Consider the following 24,775-nt stretch of genomic DNA (forward strand, 5'->3'; position numbering starts at 1 on the left):
GTGCTTCCTAAAGTATATAAACCCAACCACCTAGGATGCCCCATTGTAGCTGGTTACTGTGTCACCACTGAGAGAATCTCTGCTGTTGTAGACCAACACTTTCATCCTATTGCCTTAACCTATCCTCCTATATAAAAGACACCAACCATTTCCTTCATTGACTTTCCACAGTTCCTGTTCTTTACCACATGGCACTTCACTCTTTGCTAATGATGCCATCTCTCTTTACGCAAACATCCCTAATGCACATTGCCTTGCTGCCATTGAACACTACCTTGCCCAATGACTGATTGATTAGAAACCTATAACCTCTTTCTTAGTCACCTGTTGCCACCCCCCCCCCCCCCCCTTCCCGCTTCCACTCCCGTCTAACCTCCTGACTGCACCTAACTGCCCTACCCTGCCCTACCCACTTTGCCTTCCCCCACCCCTACCTTAACATCCATTCCTCTTCCTGCCCCAGCCTCCTCCTTACCACCATCACCCAGATTGCTTCTCCCATTATATACAGTTGCTTGCAGTCTGACCTCAGTAGCCAGAGACAGTGGTCACATATGTCTGAGCTTTGCTTGTGCGAATGTGTGTGTGTGTGTTGTTTACTTTACTTTTGAAGAAGGCCTGTTAGCTGCAAGCTCAGCTGTTTAACAGTCTTCTTGTTACACCTGTGTGTAACTCAGCATCTCCTCTATATGGTAAGTATCAATCTATCCTTTTCATACTATCATCATTATTCCATCCTGGATTCCCCATTGTTTGTTGTTGCTTGTTATTTGTTATTTATGAAATTAAAGATTTCTTACAATGCTGAAAATAATTTTCTGTATTATTTTTCTGTATCTGCTTCTGCATTGCACCTTTTACATTGACATTAGACTTAACAGCTGCTGCACTGCATTGCAATGTGTTTGTAGACAAATCTCATACTTTTACAGTGTACACAGTGTGTCGTTTCTGTGGCAAGAGGATACACAAAAACAACCTCAGTAGACACATTAAGGACCGTCATTTGCCAAATGAAGCACGTGAATGTCAATACTGCAATAGAGTGTTCCGCACAGAGAACAGTTTGCAGAGTCATCTATCAGTTTACCACAGATCACAGTACAAGAAAGCAAACACAGGGATACAGTAAAGCAGTGTATGGCAGCCAGGTGTATAAAGGTGGTAGGAGTTCTCTTTCTTTTGACTGTCTTTCAGATGAACACCTATGAAGGTAAGTCAAAAATTATCTGGACTTTTTTGTTTATGTGCACAAAAGCTGGAATTTCCTAAGTACCTTCTTTAAAAGTCTCTGTCTTTTTAATGAACTTGGTCAGGTGGTCCAACAGTTCTAAACCCAAATGATTAATGGTTTCAATGGTGAGTTGACCAGTACACGTGTGGCGTTCATTGCTATGCTACTGCATGTTTTATTTATTTTATATAATACACACCAACAATCTGACGGAATTGATGGCTTTGAAATGCAGTTGCTTTGAGGATCTTTTAAAAATGGCATAATATCAATGTGACTATGATTGTTTAAGAATAGCATTCCATATATAGTTTTACATTCTTATGGATGCTGAAGCCAAGAATTAATAATAAAATGAATTACCCACATAATAACAAACTGATTTCAGTTAAGCTAATATCATCTAAAAATACATACACACTGATCATTCATACGTATTGCATGAAGAGCTGCTATACCCAGAAGAAGACTGTAGCATGAATATCACTTTATCTAATACCTTGGCTCATTCCACATTACTGTAGGTTCTTCGTCTTGGGGGCATCTATAGAATATAATGGAAGAATGAATGAATGAATAAATGAACACCTAAGCAATGAAGCTCTGCTTCACAATTTCACTCGTACTTTTGGAACTTCACCATTGTTTTCCTTGTAATTGAATATTTTAAGATTAACTGCTGTTCCACTAGTGGTCCACAACACATCAGTTCTAAGAACTTTGGCAATGCTTCCTTCATTGTTTTAGAATTGCCAGATGCTTAGCATTCTCCTATAAGTCCATCAAACTTTTATACAGTATTACACTAGAAGCAAACTTTTTTCTGAATAACCAGTTATGATTGATCAGATATCTCAAACATGTTGCTGGAAATTTGATAGCAACTAAACGTTGAGACTATTTTATCTTTTACTACAGTTTGCATCTGTAATCATTGATTAATCAAAACTATTAGTGTTTACTTCATACTTACAGTGGTTTTAACATTCCGACAGCATTTTTCTCCTTCACAAATAATGTAAAATTTCAATACCGTTCACATGCTTTAATAAGAAAAGTTAAAGTGTATAAGCCACAGCTACATTTCCTTGCATATATTTTTGTCTTGGGCTCTTCACAATCACCATTGTCAATGTTATCTTTCAGTAGCCCAATATGTCATTTGAGTCCTGCAAAAGGCTTTGTTTTCAATGTTTCCTCGATTGGCAGTTCCAAGTGTTTTCCCTGCATAGTCTGAAATCATACATGGTGTTGGATCCATGTTCAATGTCCTATAGCTGTCTCACTTAGAAAGGTTTCATTTAGATTATTGTTGTGTTTGATTAAATGCAGGCAGATATCATATTTGCACTTGTACTTTACAGTGTAACCTCTGTAACCCATTATCATGAAACAGATTTACAGAAACCAATCCCATTGCGGATAACATGACTGGTTGGCACTTCCAAAAGTGTTCCCTGCATCCTCTGGTGTTATGATTGGTGTTGGATCGATGTTAATGTCCTATATCTGTCTCACTTAGAAGGGCTTCGTCTAGATTGTTGCTGTGGTTGACCAAGTGCAAGCAGATATAACATATTTGCACTTGCACTTTCCAGTAAGATCTGTTACCCACCATCATTAAACAAAAATTACAGAAACCAAACCCATTGTTGCTAATTTGACTGGCAAAACTCTGACTAAACAGCAGTCGTCTCACTGTCTTAGTGATATTTACTTGCCAGTACTATCTCTCTAGTTGTTGCACATTCTTGGCTTCCATGAACATTGACAGGCATCTATTCCCCTCTTTGTACAAAAGGTTTGTCAACCATTTTTAAACTTTTTGTTCCATTCGTACACTATTACATGAGAGAACATTATTATCATGCTGTGCTGACAGATAGCAACAGCGCTTCCAAACACAGAAATTGAATGAATGCTCTTTGATCTTCCTTTGTGCAGACAGATAGTGGGGCAAACAGTGTTATGTTGCTACAGCAGCAAGTGAACATACTGAGAACAAAGTTTTATAGAGTGACAACAGTACTACCAAACTTCATCATGCATGTGGGCATGAAGCTGGTATCTATGTACACATATAGTATATAAAAAGTCCAGATACTTTTTGACTAACACTTGTACTGCACTTACTTTCTGATTTAGGAAGAAACTACCTTTTTTACTATCACTACTTTGACATGCAATGAATATTTATGCTGTCAGCCTAGGTCACTCACATGTTTCCAACTCCCAATCATACAGTGCAGTGCTTTGCATTCTGAAACATAGCTTTAAATATATTACATTAATGGTAACACAACCAAAGTTGTATCTTTTGATCATAATGGAGTCCATAATCTGTTGTAAGTGTTATTCAAGAAGGCATCCAAAATACTAACACCCAGAACTAACATCACTAATTTCAGTGTACATTTACTTGTATAAAGGCATATTTTTGAGAACTTTCAGGTGTTTTACAAGTGTTGTACATTACATATTTCATAATAAACTGACAATTGCAAGCTACATTTGTGCATTTTACAGATGTTGGCAGTAGTATCTGGTTTAGAATATAAGTTCCCCTTAACTGTAGTTTAGATATGTATGATCAGTATTTCTACTTTTTTCTGTACACTGACCAGTTTGTTCTAAGGAAGCATTGGGAAGTTTATAATTGTGACCCAAACATAGGTCTTTATCAAGCTGACTCATGAGGCTTAATAGCATGTCCCATGGATATGGTATTGTCTGCATTTGTCATAAACTATCGCTAATTTTGAGTTTGTTACATGAATTTATTAGTGAACCGTATATCAAAACACAGTTTCAAGTCTCAGTGTTCCATGTAGCTTGGGAGAATCATAAGTTTTATCTAAATTTCTTTTTTAGTTATTATCACTTCAGTTGTTATAGGGAACTTGTAATCCTAGAAGCATAAATTAGAATCAGCAAATTTAAAGGTATTTGTTTGATTTACAAAGAACATTGCACCATCCACAATGCAGCTTCATTGTGAATGGTGTTCTCATTCACAAGATGAGTTATATACTTTTTTTGTAAACAGCTGGATATTGACCTGATTGCTGCCAAGCGATTAGAAGTTGCTGCAAGTAGATATGTTTGGTGGTGTACCAAAAACATGAAACAAAAGTACCAATCGTACCCCAAGTACTATAATTTTCCTTGGATACTATCTCCTCTCCAGGAAATACAAAACCTACCCCCATTCATGAGTTGTCTGTGAGTGGTGTATCATTGGTAGGTGTAATTACCCTGTATTAGGGTGAATTACAAGTACTACAGCCATTCTCCCAAAGAACAAAGTTTAGGCGCTGTCTGTCACTGAAATTGAAACACTGCAAAACACGTCATCTGTTGGGAAGCCTGCTGTTTCCCACATCAGGCGAAACCAAAGATAAAATTGTCGGCAGTACTCAGTTGGATACAGTTACCTCCAAGTAATATCGCATGATTGTGATGCTTTCATGCTCTTTCAGAACCTCGTTACATTAAGTAAGAATTTGCAAGTATTAAAAAGAAAAGTCACCAAACACAGCAGCTCATGAGGGACACAGCTAGATAAAATGAATTAATTTCCTTGATTACTAAACAGAGAGAAAAATTTTGGAAGCATTGATAGTATATGTGAAAAACTGTTTTTAGATATTCTTGGATGAATGAAACACTATAGTAAGGGAGAGACTAGAATTACTGCAGAATACAGATAGAAAAAAGAAATAACAGGATACAAGGCTCCAAGAGTTTTGTACCAGATGTAATCTGATTGTGATTGTACTCTCTTCTAAAACCATAAGAAAATAGTAACTTTTGATGATACAGTATGGCTTTAATCCTATTTGACAGCACCTTTTTTGTATAGACCTTTGTAAATAACTTTATGATACCTAACAATCTATGACAAAGTTCTAAGATGGATGTCTGCATGGGCATTGTCACTAACAAGCTGTCTATGCACATGGATGGTTACCACCATACTACAGCCAAGAGACAGCTGGATGACTAAGTTGCTGAGCATGCAAGTGCTTCAAAGCCCATGTCATTGAGATTCTTCTCACTAGCACAAAATTTTCTAAATTGCATAATTGGGAACTATCTCTGCAACATATCCTTCATTCCTGTAACTTCCCTGGCCTCAACCTTCACTAGTCTGTGTCATCCAACTGCCTGTGCCTTCCCTTGCTCCCACTCCAGCCTAATATGCACCTGTCATAGTTCCCCTTCTGTGCTTCCTCCCCCCATCTCCCCTGTATCTTCCACAGCATCACCTACTGTATCTTCCACAGCATCACCTAGCAGACCACCATCCTGCCCCTGCCATATACCTACACACTGCCACAGGCATCATTACACATTTGCACACACCCTGCTGTTCCTCCTCTTGTCCCTTCCTCACTTCACACCTCTTTTGTACTCACACTACTTATCCCAGCAGAGATCACTACTCACAGCAGCCAGGTCTCAGCACTCAGAGAGGTCAATGGCTTTGTTTTGTGTCAGTTGTGTATGTATAGTCCTGTGTGTGTTTTTTTTAATCTGAAGGATGACTTTATCGAATCATATAGTCTACTTTTAAATGTGCCTGTTCGCTGCTCATCATCTCCTATATGTGATGAGTAGCACTCTATGCTAATTCATGTTTTATTAAACTTGTAAAATGATCAGAAGATTGGAATCAGTTGTAAATAAAGAAATATTTTGTCAGCAGTTCTGGGAAAATTTGAAATGTGATGTTTTCAAATACTTAGAATCTGTGAGACATCACCTGTACAAAATAATCAACCAATATGTTTATTGCTAAACGGGTAAGTGCCAAGTGGCTGAGTTCCACATAGTCAGCCCTTGTAGGTAGCTCTACATAAATGGCAATGTGGTGATGAAGCTACAGTCATCCACAGGGCTGTTTCTTTGTGCCAGAACCACCCTAGTGGACAGGCTCCACTGACTGTCCTCTTAGTCATGGAAGGTTGGCTTGTTTACGGACCATGTGTTGACCCGTCAATAACATAAGTGCAGTAGTGGTTAACATGCTGGAGGTTGGGCTACTTTGGTGACAGATGCCTATAAGCAATGGAGGATGGTTACAGTAGGTTCACCTCCACTAAAGTTGCTTCAACAGAAAAATTTCGTGATTTAAAAGTTAACAGTTTATCATTTTCAGTTATAAAGAAAAATTTATTTTTCCCTATTGTATATCAGAAATGTCTGCTTTTATTTTATAAACAGTAGCATAAGTTACTAACTTAAAACATTTTTTAATCATTGTTCTGTCATACTTTGCTGATACAATGTTATAGTTTAAGTAATGTGTAAATCTACTCCTGAGCAATAGCAATTTTATTTACAACTTACTAGGGAACATTCACAAGTGTCAATGAACAATCGTGATGAAACCTGGTGTGTGTGTGTAGAGGGGGAAAAATAATGCAATATATATTTCTTTGCTTGTACCCTATTTCAATTTCACTTTTAAGGGGAAAACACACCCGAAAAAGTAATTTAACATATTAGGACTGGAAGGAATGTCTTCAAAATAATGACATATAAAAATGTTTCTCAAATAAAGGTTGATATGTAATTAACAGTCTTGAAAACTGTCTAATAAAATTTTGAAATAACTTGAAATTTTGCAAAATACCCCGCCACTATTAATTAATTTAAAAGAATGAAAACATGTGTTACAACATAAATTAAAGAAGCTTTCAAGCTACACACTTCTGTGTGTAGCAAAGCTGGTTTCTGAAATATCATTTTAAAAAAATAAACTTTATATAATGTGCTGTCAGAGTATTTTCAACATGCCTAAATTAAAATATCTAAACAGTCATTACTAGCCTAGTTATTTATTTTACTTGTATTTGTTTTATATTTTGAACAGTTATTTTACATTTTTTAAACTGTTTCACATATGTATATTCTGTTACTTGAAAATAGTAACTAACTCATTATTATGCTACAAAATCATTGCAATAATGATAGTATGTAAATAAATGTTTAAAACATAATATTTCCTGGGTCGACAGAAGCATCCGATCCCACGCGTCAGCTTTGACCCTTGACGTTTGGCTTGTGAGTGTGGTGTGTTTATAGATGTCGTTGTGTTGTGGTTTGTTGTGCTTTCTGGTGGTATGTTCAGGGTTTTCGTTTGTGTGGTGTAATGGGATCAGTTTGCTTTTGCTCATTATCCAGAATTGTTCGAGTGTCGGCTGTGTTTGCAGTGTTATTCATTTCAGTGAGTTAACGATTTTGTGTGAAGGTTAATTCAGTGTTGTTTGCTGTACATCGTGTGGTAATTTTAGTAAAATTAATCAGTTGTTGTTTTTGTTCAGGAATGGATATGACGTATAAAATTAACAGTGTTCGATCCCAAAGTGTGGCTGTGAATGTTGATATTGGTATCGGGAGATGTTTTTGAGCTATATAGGCCAAGGGAAGTGTCTGATCCTAATTTATGGGATCGGGAGCTGCTGTTGAGCTATATAGCTCAAGGGAAGTGTCCGATTCCAGATGATATTGTGTTTAGTGGTATTTGGGGAGTTTTGTGATGTCGGTTTTTTTCGTCATTTTGGTTGGTTTTGTATGGGGGTGGCTGTCTAAATTTGTTTATATTTAGTTTGCCCCCACCTAAAAACACCCCATTTCCCACACTTGTCCCGTTAGTGTCATTAGGCTTTTTCTGGAAAGTGTGTGTGTTCGTTCTTCGATGTATTTTCGTCCTCATAATGTGTACGTACCGACTTTATATGCGTGACATTGGAATCGTGGTTTCTGGTCATTTCCGCCATATTTGTGACGTCATGGGTCAAAGCAGACGGGCGGGATCGGACGCTTCCGTATTTCCGTGAAAGTGACAGTGACAAGGAAGATGACCCTGTGCCCTCATATACTAAGGCAGCTGAAGCCTTTGAAACATTCAGGAGATATGTGATGGCCCATAGACTTGAGGACAGAACGAGCAAGAAATGATTGTCATAGGAGAAATAGAGAACAAACATGCTTACTTGAATATTTAAAAAAAAATCATAGGCATGTGATTTTCAGATTGCATAGGTTCCTAGAGTTTTGTGCAAATTTAAGTTCAATTTCATAATTTAATTTTTAAAGTATTTTTTTTGTAACTAATTCTTTTTTAATCCGTACCACTTACTGTGTTTTTATGTAATATGTGCAGTATATCATAAACAAAATTTGGCTCATACTCTATAATTGGGTCAACTGAAGAACAGGATACCACCTGCTTTGGGCAATGATGTTATATCTTAAGAATCTATTATAACTTTTTACAGTACAAACTGATCCATTTACTTTCACCCATCCACCTACCGGGCCCCATGTTTTAATTACAAAAAACTAATCATTTGATACATTGATCATTTGCAATGAATATCATATTACGGTGTTGTGAAAATTTAAAATGTCATCTATGGCACCATTTGTCAAAGCTAATCTTTAGTAATGCCCTATAATTATTATTTGGAAGCCTCCCTCTTTATAGTGTTTTCCTCTATACAGTGTTCAGAATTTGTGGTCCCTTGAAAAATGTTGTATATGGGTTTCACTGTACCTCTGCAAGGAATTTTTAAGTAATTGTGACCGTGATATAACCTAATGGAAACAGAACAATCAACTGGAATTTGTTTCCAAACACTCCAGCAAAATATAACAAACAGTAAACAGTGGGTCAGGAAAAGACATTCTCCCAGCACAAAAGTAAGTTGTAAAATTACATATTTAAACTGGTTGACAGCCTAATTAGGCATTCTTGTGTCAATCAAAATGATATGTAGGCAGTACTAAGGCTTACCTAACCTTCCTTGACAGCCACACTAAACTCTTTCCTTATATCTGTTCACACTACAACACAGTAACCTATACTTGCAGATAAATGTGCTACTAACTAGTAAGTCAGACAAACAAATGGCCAGTTAGATGGTAAACAGTAACATATACCTCTCAACAACACATACCTTAAATGAACTAGATGCAGAAATTGACAGAACCAGTCACCAACACACATGAAACAAGTAGCAATACTAAACAAGAAAGAAGCATGAAATGATTCTGATTTAAATTAGGGGGTATGTTAATGACCATACTCCATAATTTCATTGCTTACTACAGAGTCTCTACACCTGTGCATTAAACAACTTTCATTAAAATAGCTAACACAGTAAATATTTCTTTCTTATATTCAGTTTGAAGTGATTAAACAGAATGCAAGTCTAACTACACTGGATCTGAAGGAGCCTTTTCATTGCTTCATTAACAAACTAGCCTGGTACATGAGGGCCCTTAAGCTTTCATCATTTGAAGAACCATGCTCATTAACAAAACTATTCCAGTACGATGAGAAATGGTAAGTATTCTTCCCATTAATTATTAAAGAAGTAAAGCACAACAAACTATAACTCTTTAAATAACAAATGTGCTTTGATAAGCAGTCTTTTGACCTACTCAAAAATATAATTGGTTGTGCAAATGACAACATAACATTAAATTCAAGTTCAACCACTTTCTTATAATAAATTAGGACACTTGGAATTAAATTCACTAGGATGGTATTTCTATCCAGGTTTGTGATTTGGGATAATCACGGCTGTAAGATAGGGTTTTTAGCAACACCCCAATTATTATTAAAAATCAACCAAATTTCACAAATACCTGATCCACTTACAGAGTGACTAATATAAACAATTTAGTGGAAGGCTGATGGTACTGGTGGCATAATTTGCAGTGGCTATTAACCTGGCAGTGATGCAGTCATAGCAATACTGTTGGCCTCACCCTGTTACATATCTTCTTGACGTCAGAATTATATCTATAGGGCCAAAAACCATGCCATGATAACGGTATCACCAAATGCAGCATCCGAGGCCCATAAATACTGCCCTTAAGATCTGGCCTCAAAACTCCAGGAATATGAACCACAATGATCCGCTACTGATAGCAAAGTGTTAACCACAGCACTGCTCAGCCCAGACTCCTTACCTGTCACAAAGGACGAGTTGCCACTTGCACGACAACCACACCTTTTTCACTCCGCCAGGCTATTTCCGTAGCTGCAGGGCTTCCCCACATATTCACATTCAACCCTACATTCCCTAACTATGGACCAAGTCACTTACAGTACATTATACAAAAATAATTCCAGTAGTTATTTAAATTCACAAATACATTTTAAACAACGTTGTTCAAAAGTTCACAAAACTGAAATTTGTAGACATCCAAGAATTTCCATGATACATAAGCAACACTACAAATTGACATAGGCATTTTGATACAGATACAACATAGGTTGAAAATAGGTGTTACATGCTCTATGTGTTTTTTCACGTAGACAGCACTAAGAATCTAACAATAAAGGTAAATTTCTTTCAGTTATCTTTTGACCCAGTCTGACATTTGTTTGCCAGATTTCAATGCTGTACATATACATTTGGAGCTTCAAATTGAGATCCTAAAATTCCCAGTCCAGATGCACCATTAATTTCTTTTAAAACTATGAAAATGCGGGTGGTCAGTGTGTGGGGGGGTAGTGGCAAGGGGGGTGGGGGTGGGAGGTTGAGGGAGGAATGGTTTAACCATCATGCCTCAGAATGAGAACAGGAAACTTATTCATCTGGTGACCCCGAAACACTTGACAGCACAGGTGCAGACATGGCAAGTATATGGCTTTCAATGTTGAAAGAACCTTGTGAGAAAAATTTCTGATCTAGTTCTGCTAAATGAATATGACATTTACCTCCACTTGAGAAACAATACAATTAAAATGCAGTCACTAGTACATAATCAATTCTTTTCACCACAGCTTACCAATGTACTGAAATATGCCTGATACAAATCAGGATATTTAGAGGATCACCCATGACAGTTTGAAATCCTGCCGAATTTTGTTTTATATTGTGTTCTCTGTCTTGTATGTTATGTGAAGAAGTTTCATTCATTTAACATGCATGGTGTAAGAAGTTGTTATGTTTTAAACATTTATTTACAGACTGTCATTATTGTCATGATTTTGTATCATAATAATGAGTTAGTTATTATTTCCAATTAACAAAATGTACATATGTGAAACAATTTAAAAAATGTAAAATAACAGTTCAAAACATAAAACAAATACAAGCAAAGAAAATAACTATCTTAGTAATGAATGTTTAGATATTTTAATTAGATATGTTGAAAATACTCTGACAGCACATTGCGTACAGCTTATTTTCCAAAAATGATATTTCAGAAATCAGCTTTTTACACAAGGATGTATGTAACTTGAAAGCCTCTTTAATTTATGCTGTAACAAAAGTTTTCATTTTTCAAAATTAATTAATGGTAGTGAGATATTTTGCAAATTTTCAAATTATTACAAAATTTGATTGTACAATTTTCAAGAATGTTAATTACATATCAACTTTTATATCGGAAACATTTTCTAAGTATCATCTTTTCAAAGTTATTTGCTTCAAACATAGTATGTCAATTACCTTTCGGGATGTGTTATCCCTTAAAAGTTACATTTGATACAAACAAATAAATATATGTATTTAATTATTTTGTCTCCTTTACACACCCACCAAGTTTCAGCAAGATTGGCAGGACTGGTGATTTATTGGTAGAGAAAATGGAGAATGTTACATCAGATGGAGAGTCATCAGTGTAAGTGGAAGTAATTTCAGCAAGCCCCAGGAAAGTCTGTGGGGACCCTTACCATTTATGTTTAATTTTAGTGACTTGGTTGACACTTAACAGTAACCTCAAACTTTTTGCAGATGATGCAGATATCTATAACGAAGTAACATTTTAAAAGTGTTGCTGCCAGTATTCTGTCAGATGTTGATAAGATTTCTAACTGGTTCAAATGTTGGCAACTTGTTTTAAATACTAATAAATGTAAAATTATGCTCTTCACAAAATGGAAAAACATAATATTGTGTGACTACAACATCAATGAGTGCACCCTCATAAGAACCTTGGACCTCGGTGTGGTCAGGTGGCTTGCATGCCTCAGTCATACAGACGGTCGTACTGTAGGTGCAATCGTAATGGAGGAGTATCTGTTGAGAGCCCAGTGAAATGTGTGGTTCTTAAAGAGGCACAGCTGTCTTTTCACTAATTGCAGCGGCAACAGTCTGGTTGACTGATCCGGCCCTGTAACATCAACAATGTGGCCTTGCTGTGTTAGTACTGCGAACAGCTGAAAGCAAGGGCAAATTACAGCAGTTATTATTCTCAATGGCATCCAGTTCTGCTGTATGGTTAAAAGAAGATGGCATCCTATTTAGTAAAATATTCCAGAGTTAAAATAGCCCTCAGGAGGATGTTTTCAACAGGAAAAATAAAACTGGCAATCAACACATCAGAGTGTGGAATGCTAGATCCCTTAATTGGATAGGTAGGTTAGCAAATTTGATAACGGAAATGGAAAGGTTGTAGTTAGATATAGTGGGGATTAGTGAAGTTCAGTGGCAGGATGAACAGGACTTCTGGGCTCATGAGTTCAGTGTTAAGAATAAAAAACAAAAAAGGGTAATGTGGGAGTAGATCTAATAATGAATAAGAAAATAGGAATGCTTGTAAGCTTTTATGAGCAGTATAATGATTGCTTTATTGTAGCCAAGACAGACACAAAGCCAACACTGCCACAATAGGTGCAAGTTTATTTGTCAACTAGCTCTACAGATGATGAAGAGATTGAAAAAAATGTATGGTAAAATAAAAGAAATTATTCATATAGTTAAAGGGGAGAAAAATTTAATTGTAATGGGGGACTGGAATTCAGCAGTAGGACAAGGAAGAGAAGAAAAAATAGTAGGCAAATTTGGATTATGGAATGAAAGAGGAAGCCGCCTGGTACAATTTTGCACAGTGCATAATTTAATCATCAATAATACTTGGTTCAGGAGTCTTGAACACATATTGTGTATGTGGAAGAGACCTGGAGACACCAGAAGGTTTCACTCTGACCACAAATTATTGGTGATTAACTGTAGGTTAAAACTGAAAAAATTGCAAAAAGGAAGGAAATTAAGTTGATGGGACCTGGACAAGTTGAAAGAACTGGAGGTTGTTGAGAGTTTTGGAAGGAGTGTTGGACAACATCTGTCTGAAACAGGAGAAAGGAATACAGTAGAAGAAGAATGGCTAACTTTTAGAGATGAAAAAGTGTAGGACCAAAGAGGTAAAAAGACAAGGAATACTAGAAATCCTTGGATATCACAGGAGATATTGAATTTAAGTGTTGAACAGATAAAATATGAAAATGTAGCAATGAAACAGGCAAGAGGTAATACAAATGTTTAAAAAATGAGTGACAGGAAGTGAAAAATGGCTAAGCAGTGATGGCTTGAGACAAATGTAATGATAAAAAAGCAGCTGTGACTAGGAAAAGAGATATATTGTCTACATGAAAATTAAAGAGGCTTTTGGAGAAAAGAAAAGCAGATTATGACTATCAAGAGCTCAAATAGAAAACCAGGACTAAGCAATGAAGGGACTGCTGAATGGTGGAAGGAATATATAGAGGATGTATACAAGGGAAACAACCTTGAAGACAGTTTTATAAATAGGGAAGAGGACATAGATGATGATGATGATGGTGGTGGTGGTGGTGGTGGTGGTGGTGGGAAATGAGATTTGATCTGCAACAAGAATCTGATAGGGCACTGAAAGACCTAAGTCAAAACAAGGCACCTAGATTAAATGACACTCCCTCAGAACTTCTGATATTCTGGGTGAAGGCACCCATAATAAAACTATTCCACCTGGTGTGCAAGATGTATGAGACAGGTGAAATACCATCAGACTTCAAGAAGAGTGTAATCATGCCTATTCCAAACAAAGCAGGTACTGACAAATTGAATATTACTGAACTGTCAGTTTAATAAGTCATGGTTGCAAATTACTTACATGAATTATGTACAGAAGAACAGAAAAACTGGTAGAAGCTGACCTTTGGGAATAATAGTTTGGATTCTGGAGAAATGTAGGAATGCATGAGGCAATAAAGACTGAAACATAGACCTAGGTTAATAGCTTTTGTAGCTTTGGAGAAAGCCTTTGACTGTGTTGACTGCACTATGCTTTCTGAAATTCTGAAGGTATGAGGATGAAAGTACAGGGAGTGGAAGGATTTATATAACATGTACAGAAAGCAGATGGCAGTTATACAAGTTAAGGGAAATGCCAGAGAAGCTGTGTTTGAGAAGGGTCTGAGACAGGCTTGTAGCCTATCACCAATGTTATTCAATTTGTACTTTGAACAAGCAATAAAGGAAACCAAAGAAAAAATGGAGAATTGATTCAAGAACAGCAAAGGACTTGGAAGAATAACTGAATGAAATGAACAGCCACTTGAAAGGAGGATAAAAGATGAACATTAACAAAAGCAGAACATCAGTAGTGGAATGTAGTCAAATTAATTCAGGCAATGCTGATGGAATAAAATTAGGAAATGAGACTCTAAAAGTAGTAGATGAGTTTCCTATTTGGACAGTGAAATAACTGGTGATGGGAGAAGTAGGGAGGATGTAAAATGTAGACTGACAATGGCGAAAAAAGTTTTCTGAAGAAGAAAAATTTGTTAGAATCAGACGATGAAAAATCCAGGATGGAATAATGACAATATTATGAAAAGGATAGTTGCTTACTTTCGACAGTCTATTTGTTGTGCCTATCTCCATTTCAGTATCTCTGCTATTTGGTGAGTAGTATAATATTGTTAACATCAAATATTGATTTAAGTATTAAGAAGCCTTTTCTAAATGTATTTGTCTGAAGTGTAGCCTCGTTTGTAAGGGAAATTGGATGATAAACTGTTCATACAAGAAGAGAATAGAAGCTTTTGAAATGTGGTGCTACAGAAGAATGCTTAACATTAGATGGGTAGATCATGTAACCAATGAAGAAGTAATGAATGGAATTGAGGAGAAAAGAATTTGTGGCATAATGACTAGAAGAAGGGACTGATTGATAGGACACATTCTGAGACATAAAGGGATCATCAATTTAGTATAGGAGGGAATTGCAGAAAAAGGTCAAGAGATGAATACAGTAAGCATATTCAAAAGGACATAAGTTGCAATAGTTATATGGAGATGAAGACGCTTGCACTTCTAGTATAATGATGCATGTAATGCCTTACTTTTGTTCTTTCCCTCTTTGTACAGGATTCTGTGATAGACATTTGAAACCATAATTTATTGTGACCAGTGTCTCTTATCTTAAAAATTCATTATTGCAGCATTGTTTTGTTTGTCATCATTCATTTCTTTATTCATTCATTGATTAATACATTGGGTTCTGTAAATCTCTTCATGAAGGAGGGATTTTGGGGTTGTGGAACTACTGAAGTTATACGTTAGCAAGCAGAAAGAGCCTTTGCAGGCTACTTCTGTGGAGCTCACTAAGGACAAATAATGAGTAGCATTAATTGAGTCACACAGATAATGAAAAGAGAGTCAAAGTCCAGATGTTTCAATTAACTCTAGAGGTAGTGAATAATAATACTTTTTTATTTTGTTTTTGAGTATCTTACTGTATCAGTCTCCTATCTGATGTCTATGGGCAACCTGTTATAATATTTGCACTGGAAGAAACTTATTTCTGAACCCTAGACAGATATGTATAGTATGTTCAAAAATTTTATTTTTTATGTTTTGGTTGTGAATTGCAGACTTCGTTCTAAATTCACTCTTGGTATTAACCATATATACAGGCAGGGGAGTACTTGTCTTGGAATGTAAGTGTAAAAATTGATAGGTCCTTGAAAATGTTCCTGTAAGTCATTCAGTTTCAATATTTCACAATTCCATATTGCTTGCATTTGAGGAATAAATACTTTTTTGACAGCAGCTGTACTCTCCAGATAACTGTGCTATAGGACAGTCAAATTGTGCTAGCAGTCAAATTTGCAGGTCATAACAATGAGAGATATTTCTAAGTGCAAAGCAGGCAGAACCAAGCTTCTTTGTTAACTTATCCACATTCTGGTGCCAATTCAGTTTATTTTCTACACGGATGTCAAGGAAGTCTACACGTACAGTGTTAGCCCAGTGTAGTCATTGATCGTCTGGTACCTGTAAGTCATTTTCATCTGTTTGGAATTTTGCTGAGAGCTAGTTATAAGGTTGTTCCATTATTCTGGCTGTGCCTGCACATGATCAGTATACTTGTGTACTCAGCAAGGATCATATTTTGTGAAGAGTCATTCAGCGTCCTACATAAATTATTTATGCAGGTGAAGAATGGGAGTTGGCCAAGCACTGAACCTTGCCTGACATCATATTTAGTGTTTCCAACTCCATGGTTAGTCTTATCGTAGTAGTATTGTTTGTTAATGTGACCTCACATTCTCTGCTGTTAAGGTATGGCCCTACCTATACAATGAAAACACATTTAATGCTATGTCATTGTAGTTAGTCTAGAAGAATGTTATATTCACAGACGATATTAGCAGTTAATTGTTTCTTGTTTAGTTGTATCAGGATTGAGTTCATGAGATCATATACTGCCTATTCAGCAGAGCTTGTGTAAACCCTTGTCATCAGTCTTGTAAAGGCCTTATCACTATTGCTGTGCAGGCTGAGTTGCCACTGCTACAGTAGGCCAAGTCTGTGAGTTCGTGAAATTTCTCACTGCCACTATTAACCAACTATGCCCCAGGGTCAGGTAACAGGCTAGGAGAATGAAGGTTCTACAACAATCCAATAGATTAGTAACAGAGTCACACAAATGAGTTAAATGTGTTCACTTATCTTTGTTTCTTGATGAGTAAGAGGTCTGCAACACTACTTGTAATATAACACAAAAACGCCCTCAATGGCTAAGTACAAATAATCATAGGTAAACTTCACGGTACATAGCAATTGCAGTTTACAACAACTGTCTGTTCACTTTTAAGAGTTCACTAAATGACGTACCCTGTCTAAGTCAGCCCTGGATGATGATTTGTAACCAAGTGAGTGAGCTTCTGAGTGGGCTTCTGTTTGCTGTTGTCTGGTCATTCGTGGATCGTCATCGGCCGGCAATTGCACTGCCCATTCTGTTGGTGGAACTTGCATAAGTGGCGAGTCTCTATGACACTGGCACCAGCTCGCATCTTTGCACCTGTGGTACTTTTGCCCTGGCTGTGTCTTGTTTGGATGACACTGCAAAAGTAGCCTTTACAGAAGCTAAATTGAACAGTTGTGAAAAGGTTATTTGCAGAGAAATGGTTCAATATTCTGTTGTCAATTATCTTCTTAAAAAATTTTAAAAACACATGAATGACGAGAAGGGTCTATAACTAAAGGTCAGTTGTTTACCTCCACTTTTATAAATGAATATTATTATAGTATTTCAGACTCTTTGTTTCATTACAATCCAGAACCAGTGAACATAACAGAGCACCAAATTCCTTCTCATTTTAGCCTAATATCTAACAGTGTGAACAGTGTGAGGAAGAGGTCTGTATGTGAGAGGACAGGGGGGGGGGGGGGGGGGGGGGAAGAATTCACCAAAAATACTAACACTTTACAATAGGTACCTATTACCTACACTGTATTTAACTGAGAGAGTGTAATTTATAGCATGTTTGTATATATCATTTTACAATTGGGAAGGTAATGTCCATATACATGTGAATACTTTCTGCATTCATATTTTAGTAGTTTTTGACATTGGCTAGTAACACCAGAAAAATACAACAAGCTTAAGGTAAAATGCTAGTGGCAGTATTTAGAGCCATCTGGCATTTACAGTTCTAAAATGAAGAGTGGCAAATGACAAAACAGTTTTGAGGCTTAGGAAAACTTGTTCTAGGTACACTTGTTACTAGTCAGTGTCTATAACATAGCTTGTTTAATCTTGTAAGTAATTTAATTATACATCCTGAGGGATCACCAATTTAGCACTGGAGGGAAGCGTGGAGGGTAAAAATTGTAGAGGAAGACCAAGAGATGAATACACTAAGCAGATTCAAAAGGATGTAGGTTGCAGTAGTTACTCAGAGATGAAGAAGCTTGCACAGGATAGAGTAGCATGGAGAGCTGCATACAACCAGTCTCTGGACTGAAAACCACAACAACAACAATTTAATTTTACCATTATGCATGTGTTTCTTTTCATTTCTCTTTTTTATTACTTTGGTTGGTTGGTTGGTTGTTTGGGGAAGGAGACCAGACAGCGAGGTCATCGGTCTCATCGGATTATGGAAGGGCGGGGAAGGAAGTAGGCCGTGCCCTTTCAAAGGAACCATCCCGGCATTTGTCTGGAGCGATTTAGGCAAATCACGGAAAACCTAAATCAGGATGGCTGGACGAGGGATTGAACTGTCGTCCTCTCAAATGCAAGTCCAGTGTCTAACCACTACGCCACCTCGCTCGGTTTACTTTGATGATATCAGTTCTGCATATGTTGACTGTTAGACAGTAAATATGAGTACTGTGCACTTAAAATCTCTAATTTGTTTGAGAACAGTCTTAGGAAATGGATAGATTGCTACTCGCTCTAAAGATGACCCGATGACCCAGTGAGCTGCAGACAGGCACAATGAAAAGACTGTTACACATTATAGTTTTCAACAAAAGTATTCTTCAGCAAAGAAAACACCCTCATATTCACATAAGCATACACACCTCACACAACATGACCACTACCGCATGTAGCTCTGACCAGAATGTGTCTTTCAGGTGAATAGCAGTCTGGATTGGGGCGGGGGAAGGGGGAGGAAGAGTAGGGCACAGGTGGGGAGAGAAAAGAGCACTATCTGGTGGGACACAGGTGGATTAGAGACTGCTGGGCGCAACGTTGAAAGGTGGTGGGAGATGGGGTGTGGTGGTAAAAACAGGGAGCAGAGAAAAAGAGGAGCATTAAATAAGATGAGCAGGGAAGGGAAAGGACATGCAGGTACATTGGCATAAGGTGCCACACAAAGAGAGTGAGCAAATGTGGAAATGGAGGAGGTGATAGTACAAGGAGGTGGAAACTGTTTGATGGAGGGTGTAGGGACAATAGCTTGTCATAGATTGAGGCCGAGATAATTTCAGGAGCAGAGAATACATTGTAAGGATAACTCCTCTGCACAGTTCCAGAAAGCTGGTTATGGAGGGGGAGGATTCAGATGCCCCGTGTTGTGAAGCAGTCATTGACATCTAGCATGTTGTGTTCAGCTGCATGTTGTGCCACAGGATGGTCTACCGGCAATTTGCTCTTGACTACAGTTTGACAGAGGCCATTCATCATGTTGGCAGCCTTAACAATGCAAAAACCTGTGAAACAGTTGCAGCAAAGCTGGTATACAACTTGGCTGCTTTCACAGGTGGCCCTAACTTTGACAGGGTAAGGTAAGCCCGTGACAGGACTGGAATGGGAAGTGGTGGGTGGGTGAATTGGACAGGTCTTGTACCTTGGTCTTCCATAGGGAAATGATCTCTGTGGTAGGGGTTTGGGCTAGGAATGGTGTAAGGATGGACTAGGATGTTGTGGAGGTTAGGTGAACGATGGAACACCACTTTAGGAGGGGGCATCATGATAGGTAATCAAAGCCCTGATGAAGGATGTGGTTCAGTTGCTCCAGTCTGGGGAGGTATTGGGTGATGGAGGGGTCACTCTTTTGTAGCTAACTCTTGGGGATGGTGAGAGGATTGGGGATATGTGGGGAAATGCCATGAGAAATCTGTTTGTGGACTAGGTCCGGGCTTAGTACCAGTCTGTGTAGGCCTTTATGAGACTTTCAGAATGCTGTGAAAGAGAGTCTTGTCACTGCAGATACACTGTCCCCAGTTGGCAAAGCTGTATGGGAGAGATTTTTTGGTGTGGAAGGGACAGCAGCTGTCAAGATGCAGGTCACAGGTACGGTTGGTAGCTGGTGGTTTTGACATGAAGCAAATGGGAGACAAGGTGTTGAAGTTGTGAAGTAATGAGAATAGAGTGACTGGTCTGTGAAGGAGAGAAGGTCTTTGACAAGTCCAACATGATTAAATCTGACTAAAAGTGGGGCCTTAGGTTAGGACTGAAACTTCTATGGGACTGAGGAATTTGGTGGAAAAGTTAAGAACAGTGTTCCAGGATTGTTTAGGCTCTAGATTTTGAGCATTGTTTAGGATCTAGATTTGGAGCATTGCTAGGGAGTTTTGGTGGATCTAGCAAGTTGAAAGGTCCACTAGGCAGGGTCTGAGTGCCATGTAGGGGTTGACAAGGTGGAACACCTATACTCTGAATCCATTTCCCTCCTCACCCCTATGACACCCTGCATATCCACCATCTACATGCTCCCTAAAATCCACAAACCAAACAATGTTGTATGTGCCATTGCAGCTTATTATTGTGCCCCCACTGAAAGGATTTCAGCCCTCGTTGACCAACACCTTCAACCAGTTGCACATAGTCTAGCTCTCCACATCAAAAATACCAACCAGCTCCTTCACCAACTCTTCACCATCCCCATCCCCTTACCTCCTGGTTCCCTACAGGTCAAAACTGTTGATGCCACTTCCTTATACACCAACACTTTTCATGCCCATGGTCATGCCACAATTGAACACTGCTTTTCCCAATGTCCTTCAGACTCCAGACCCACTACCTAATTCCTCATTCACTTAACTAACTTTATCCTAACACAAAGCTATTTCTCCTCTCAACAAATCTGCAGCACCGCCATGGGCACCCGCATGGCAACCTCCTATGCCAATCTGTATATGGGCCATCTAGCAGAAACCTTGCTAGCCTCCCAAAACTCAAAATCTGTGGTCTGTTTCAGTTTCATTGATGATATCTTCATGGTCTGGGCTCAGAGCCAATGCATTCTATCCTTATTCCTTCACAATCTCAACACCTTTCCCATCCTCTTCAACTGGTCCTCCTCAACCTAGCATGCCACCTTCCTAGACGTTGACCTCCTCTTCCTTAATGTGGACCTCTGTCCACATTAAACCCAACAACCACCAACAGTACATAGATTTTAACAGCCACCATCCCTTCCACACCAAAAAATCCCTCCCATATAGCCTCGCCACTCAGGGACAGCATAAATGTAGTGTCAAGCATTTCCGTTCCCAGTGTTCTCAAAGGCTCTTCAAGATATTCACAGACAGGCACTACTCCCAGAGCTAATCCACAAACTGACTTCCTGTGCCATTTCCCCACATATGCCCAACTTCCCACCACCCCAAAGAGCTAGCTAAAAAATGATGACCCTTTTGTCACCCAGTACCATCCCAGACTGGAGCAACTGAACCACATCCTTCATCAGGGCTTTGATTACCTACCATGATGCCCTCAGATGAGGGACATCCTACCCAAGATCCTTCCCACCCCTCCTAAAGTGGTGTTCCATATTTCACTCAACCTCCACAACATCCCAATCCATCCCTATGCCACTTACAATACCAACTCCTTGACACAGGGATTATTTCCCTGTGGAAGAGCAAGGTGCAATATCTGTCCAATTCACCTACCCAGCACTTCCTATTCCAGTCTTATCACAAGCTTATCTTACCCCATCAAAGGCCAGGCTACCTGTGAAAGTAACCATGTTGTATACCAGCTCTGCTGTAGCCACAGCACAGGTTTTTATACTGGTGTGACTATCAACCAGGTGCGCACCAGGATTAACAGCCACCCTGTGGCACAATGTGCATCCAACGTAACACGCTAGATTTTAATTGTTGCTTCACAATCAATGCCAACTGGATCCTTCTCTCAAACACTAGCTATTCTGAACTGCGCAGATGGGCATTATCCTAACAACACATTCTCTGACCCCTCCTCCCAACAGTTTCTGCCACCTTGCCCTTCACATTCCCTCACCCTCTTTATGTGCCATCCTCTGCCAATGTATCTGCCTGTCCTTTCCCCTTCCTTTCTCCTCTCCTTTTCCAGTCACATTTTTTCTCCTATACCCAACCTCCTAATGCTGCACCTGGCAGTCTCTAGTCCCTGCATGTCCCCCCAGGTAATGCTCTTCTCCCTATCCACCCATACCACCTTTCCCACATCACTCCAGATTGTAATTCATGTGACAGTCACATGTTGGTTTGAGCTGCTGGTAGCAGCAATCATGTGTGCATGAGGTATGCTTGCTTGTGTGAGTGTTACATTTGCTGAAGGAGGCTTTGGCCAAAAGCCATAATGTGTAGCAGTCTTTTTGTTGTGCATGTCTTCAAGTCAATGGGTCTTCTTTACTGTGTGTAGAAATCTATTCTTTTCCTAATATATTTGATCTTTCAACCTCAAATTTCTGTTGTTAATTTATTTGTGAAACATTAAATCCTTTCTTCTCTTAATCTACATATACTCTCTGCAAGCAATTGTATGGTGAATCAAAGAGGGTGCTTTACACTGGTATTAATGACCTCTCCTATTCCATTCTCTAGCGGAGTGAGGATGAATTACAGATTATTGTCTGCATGCCTTCGTGTATCCAGTAATCTCTCCTATATTATTCTCATACTCCATAGATGAGATATATCGTGGAGGCAGCAGAATTGTTGTGTAGCATTTCTCGATTATGGTTTCTCTAAATCTACCTGTAGGATTTCTCAAGAACAAAGTTACCTTTCTTCCAAAGATTCCCATTTATGATCCATGATTAAGTTTGCTAGACAATTTTATGGGATCAACGAACCTGTTATGAGAGCAGAAGTGCATTTCTGAAAGTGTACACTATCTGCTGTCATGCCTCCGTGATAAGGACTCCATTGAGTGGTACTACAGGATTTGTTGCACCAGTATCTTGTCTCATCACAAATATCACATACTTCCCACAATCTTCTCAACTGTAAAAGTTTTATATTTTCCTCCCCTACAACAGATTCTACGTGTTTATCATGTTTTGCATTGCTTTGTAATATTGCCCCAAAATATCTAAATGGAAGTTCACCACTAATCTGTTAATTAGATAGCTGCTATAGGGTTATTTCTACTTCTTATGAGTATTACCTTACACTTATTCACATTTAAAGAGCACTGCCAAAAATTACACCAAGTAGAAATGCTTTCTTAAGTAATTCTGCATTTATCATGCAGTGATAATTCTTTCTTGTGGGCAATTCCAAACAATCCAGTATTGCTACTGACCCTATCTCATGGACTGCCCTACTGCTTTTACTTGGGGCACAGCAGCTGTAATTGTCATTTTTATTGAACTTTCTGTCTGTCGTATAAAGTACTGCTTTTTGTTAGTCTAAAATACTTTGGGATGATATTATGAATACTTTGGGATGGTTATGTATTTGTGGAGTTACTCTGTATAATAATACCTTGGATGTCAGTCACCAGTATGGTACAGCACTCAGTACATTTTGGGTATTCAGTTAAAACTGAGTCTATCTGTCTGTCTGTTTCTACTATATGATTGTGTGAAAATTGAGCTTAGTTTTACATGAAAGTTTCTTTATGATCTCATGCATATTCTTTATTTTTGCTAGTAACATCATAATGTGTAAACTTAGAACAGGATTCTGTAACAAATGGACACTTGTGGTATTCTTTTGTAATTCCATGTATGCATAGTTTACACTATTTGTGGACAGGAGTGACTTCTGCTTTTTCCACTCATTTGGAACTGTTAGTTATGGAAGATATCCTCAATGACGTAGAGCTAGTGAATGGGTTAATTCCACAGTGAATTCAGTGTAAAATTGATAGGAATGCTGAGCAATGTGGTATGTTCTTTGCCTTTCAAAAAGCATTGAGATTCTCATGTATGCAAGCAGTTTTAAATGCAGCAGTTAATATTTTAGCTCTTTATCTGGTGTCTTCAATTTTGACTTCAGACTAATGTACGAGGAACCAGTTGGAAGTCTGAATCTGTCTGTTGATTTCATGCAGAAGTTCTCATGATTTTCTGATGCAGGATTTGACTGTGTAAATTGTTGCTTGTTTCACACATAGCCCTTCTTATGGATATGTAATAAGTATTACATTTTCTCTACCAGTGTCCATGCACATTTTCATTCTTTTCTTGTGTGCCTGTCCATGACTCATTTCTTCTACTATTCAGTGACTGGTCTACTATACTCTTAAATTATTTATATTCTACCAGACCTTTCTTTGCCATGTTGGTGTCCTTACAGTTTTTATAGGAGATAGTAACAATAATTATTTTCATGACATTCTCTGAATATATCATTAAACCAAGTTGTGTTTTACAGACCATTTATCTGCTTATTTTGTATGTTGCTACGTAGAGGATGATTCATGACATGATTGAGCATTAACTGTAACTGTTTTGTGTTTTAAACAGTCATGATGTAGAGACCTCATCCATGATAGTGACTTTATAATTATTTATCCACAACTAGAATACCATAACTATAACTGTTAAGTTTGTTTCTAATTTTCATAATGGCTTTCTGACAGAATACTGCACCTTCAATTTTGAATGGGTAAAAATATTTTGAAATATCTTTTATAGGAGATAGTAACAATCACACAAAACCTGAGAGCTTAAAGGTGGAAGATAGGGTAATAATTGAGATTACTCATGAACATAAAGCAAGAGTTAATAAGTTTGGAAAACTACGTGTGTTGTATATGGTAGAGGTGAAGGGCGGGGAAAAGTAGACAGGA

The 24,775-nt window shown here is 38.1% G+C and overlaps 1 protein-coding gene across 4 annotated transcripts in view; it reads left to right on the top strand.

Annotated features, from left to right (window-relative positions):
- LOC126187198 (broad-complex core protein-like) overlaps positions 1 to 24,775 on the top strand; it is a 439,455-nt gene that overhangs the window by 407,859 nt on the left and 6,821 nt on the right. The window contains exon 7 of one of the 4 annotated variants that reach the window (XR_007537704.1): positions 933 to 1,213. The exons of 2 other annotated variants lie outside the window; for them this stretch is intronic. Coding sequence is in view for 1 of the 2 variants with exons in the window: in XM_049928280.1 (XP_049784237.1) it covers positions 933 to 1,132 (200 nt within the window). In the remaining variant the exon portion in view is untranslated. The remainder of the gene's footprint in view (positions 1 to 932; positions 1,214 to 24,775) is intronic. One more of the 4 variants, XM_049928280.1, reaches the window with a different exon arrangement.

Source organism: Schistocerca cancellata, chromosome 1 (genome assembly GCF_023864275.1).
Source record: "Schistocerca cancellata isolate TAMUIC-IGC-003103 chromosome 1, iqSchCanc2.1, whole genome shotgun sequence".
NCBI classification, from domain to species: domain Eukaryota; kingdom Metazoa; phylum Arthropoda; class Insecta; order Orthoptera; family Acrididae; genus Schistocerca; species Schistocerca cancellata.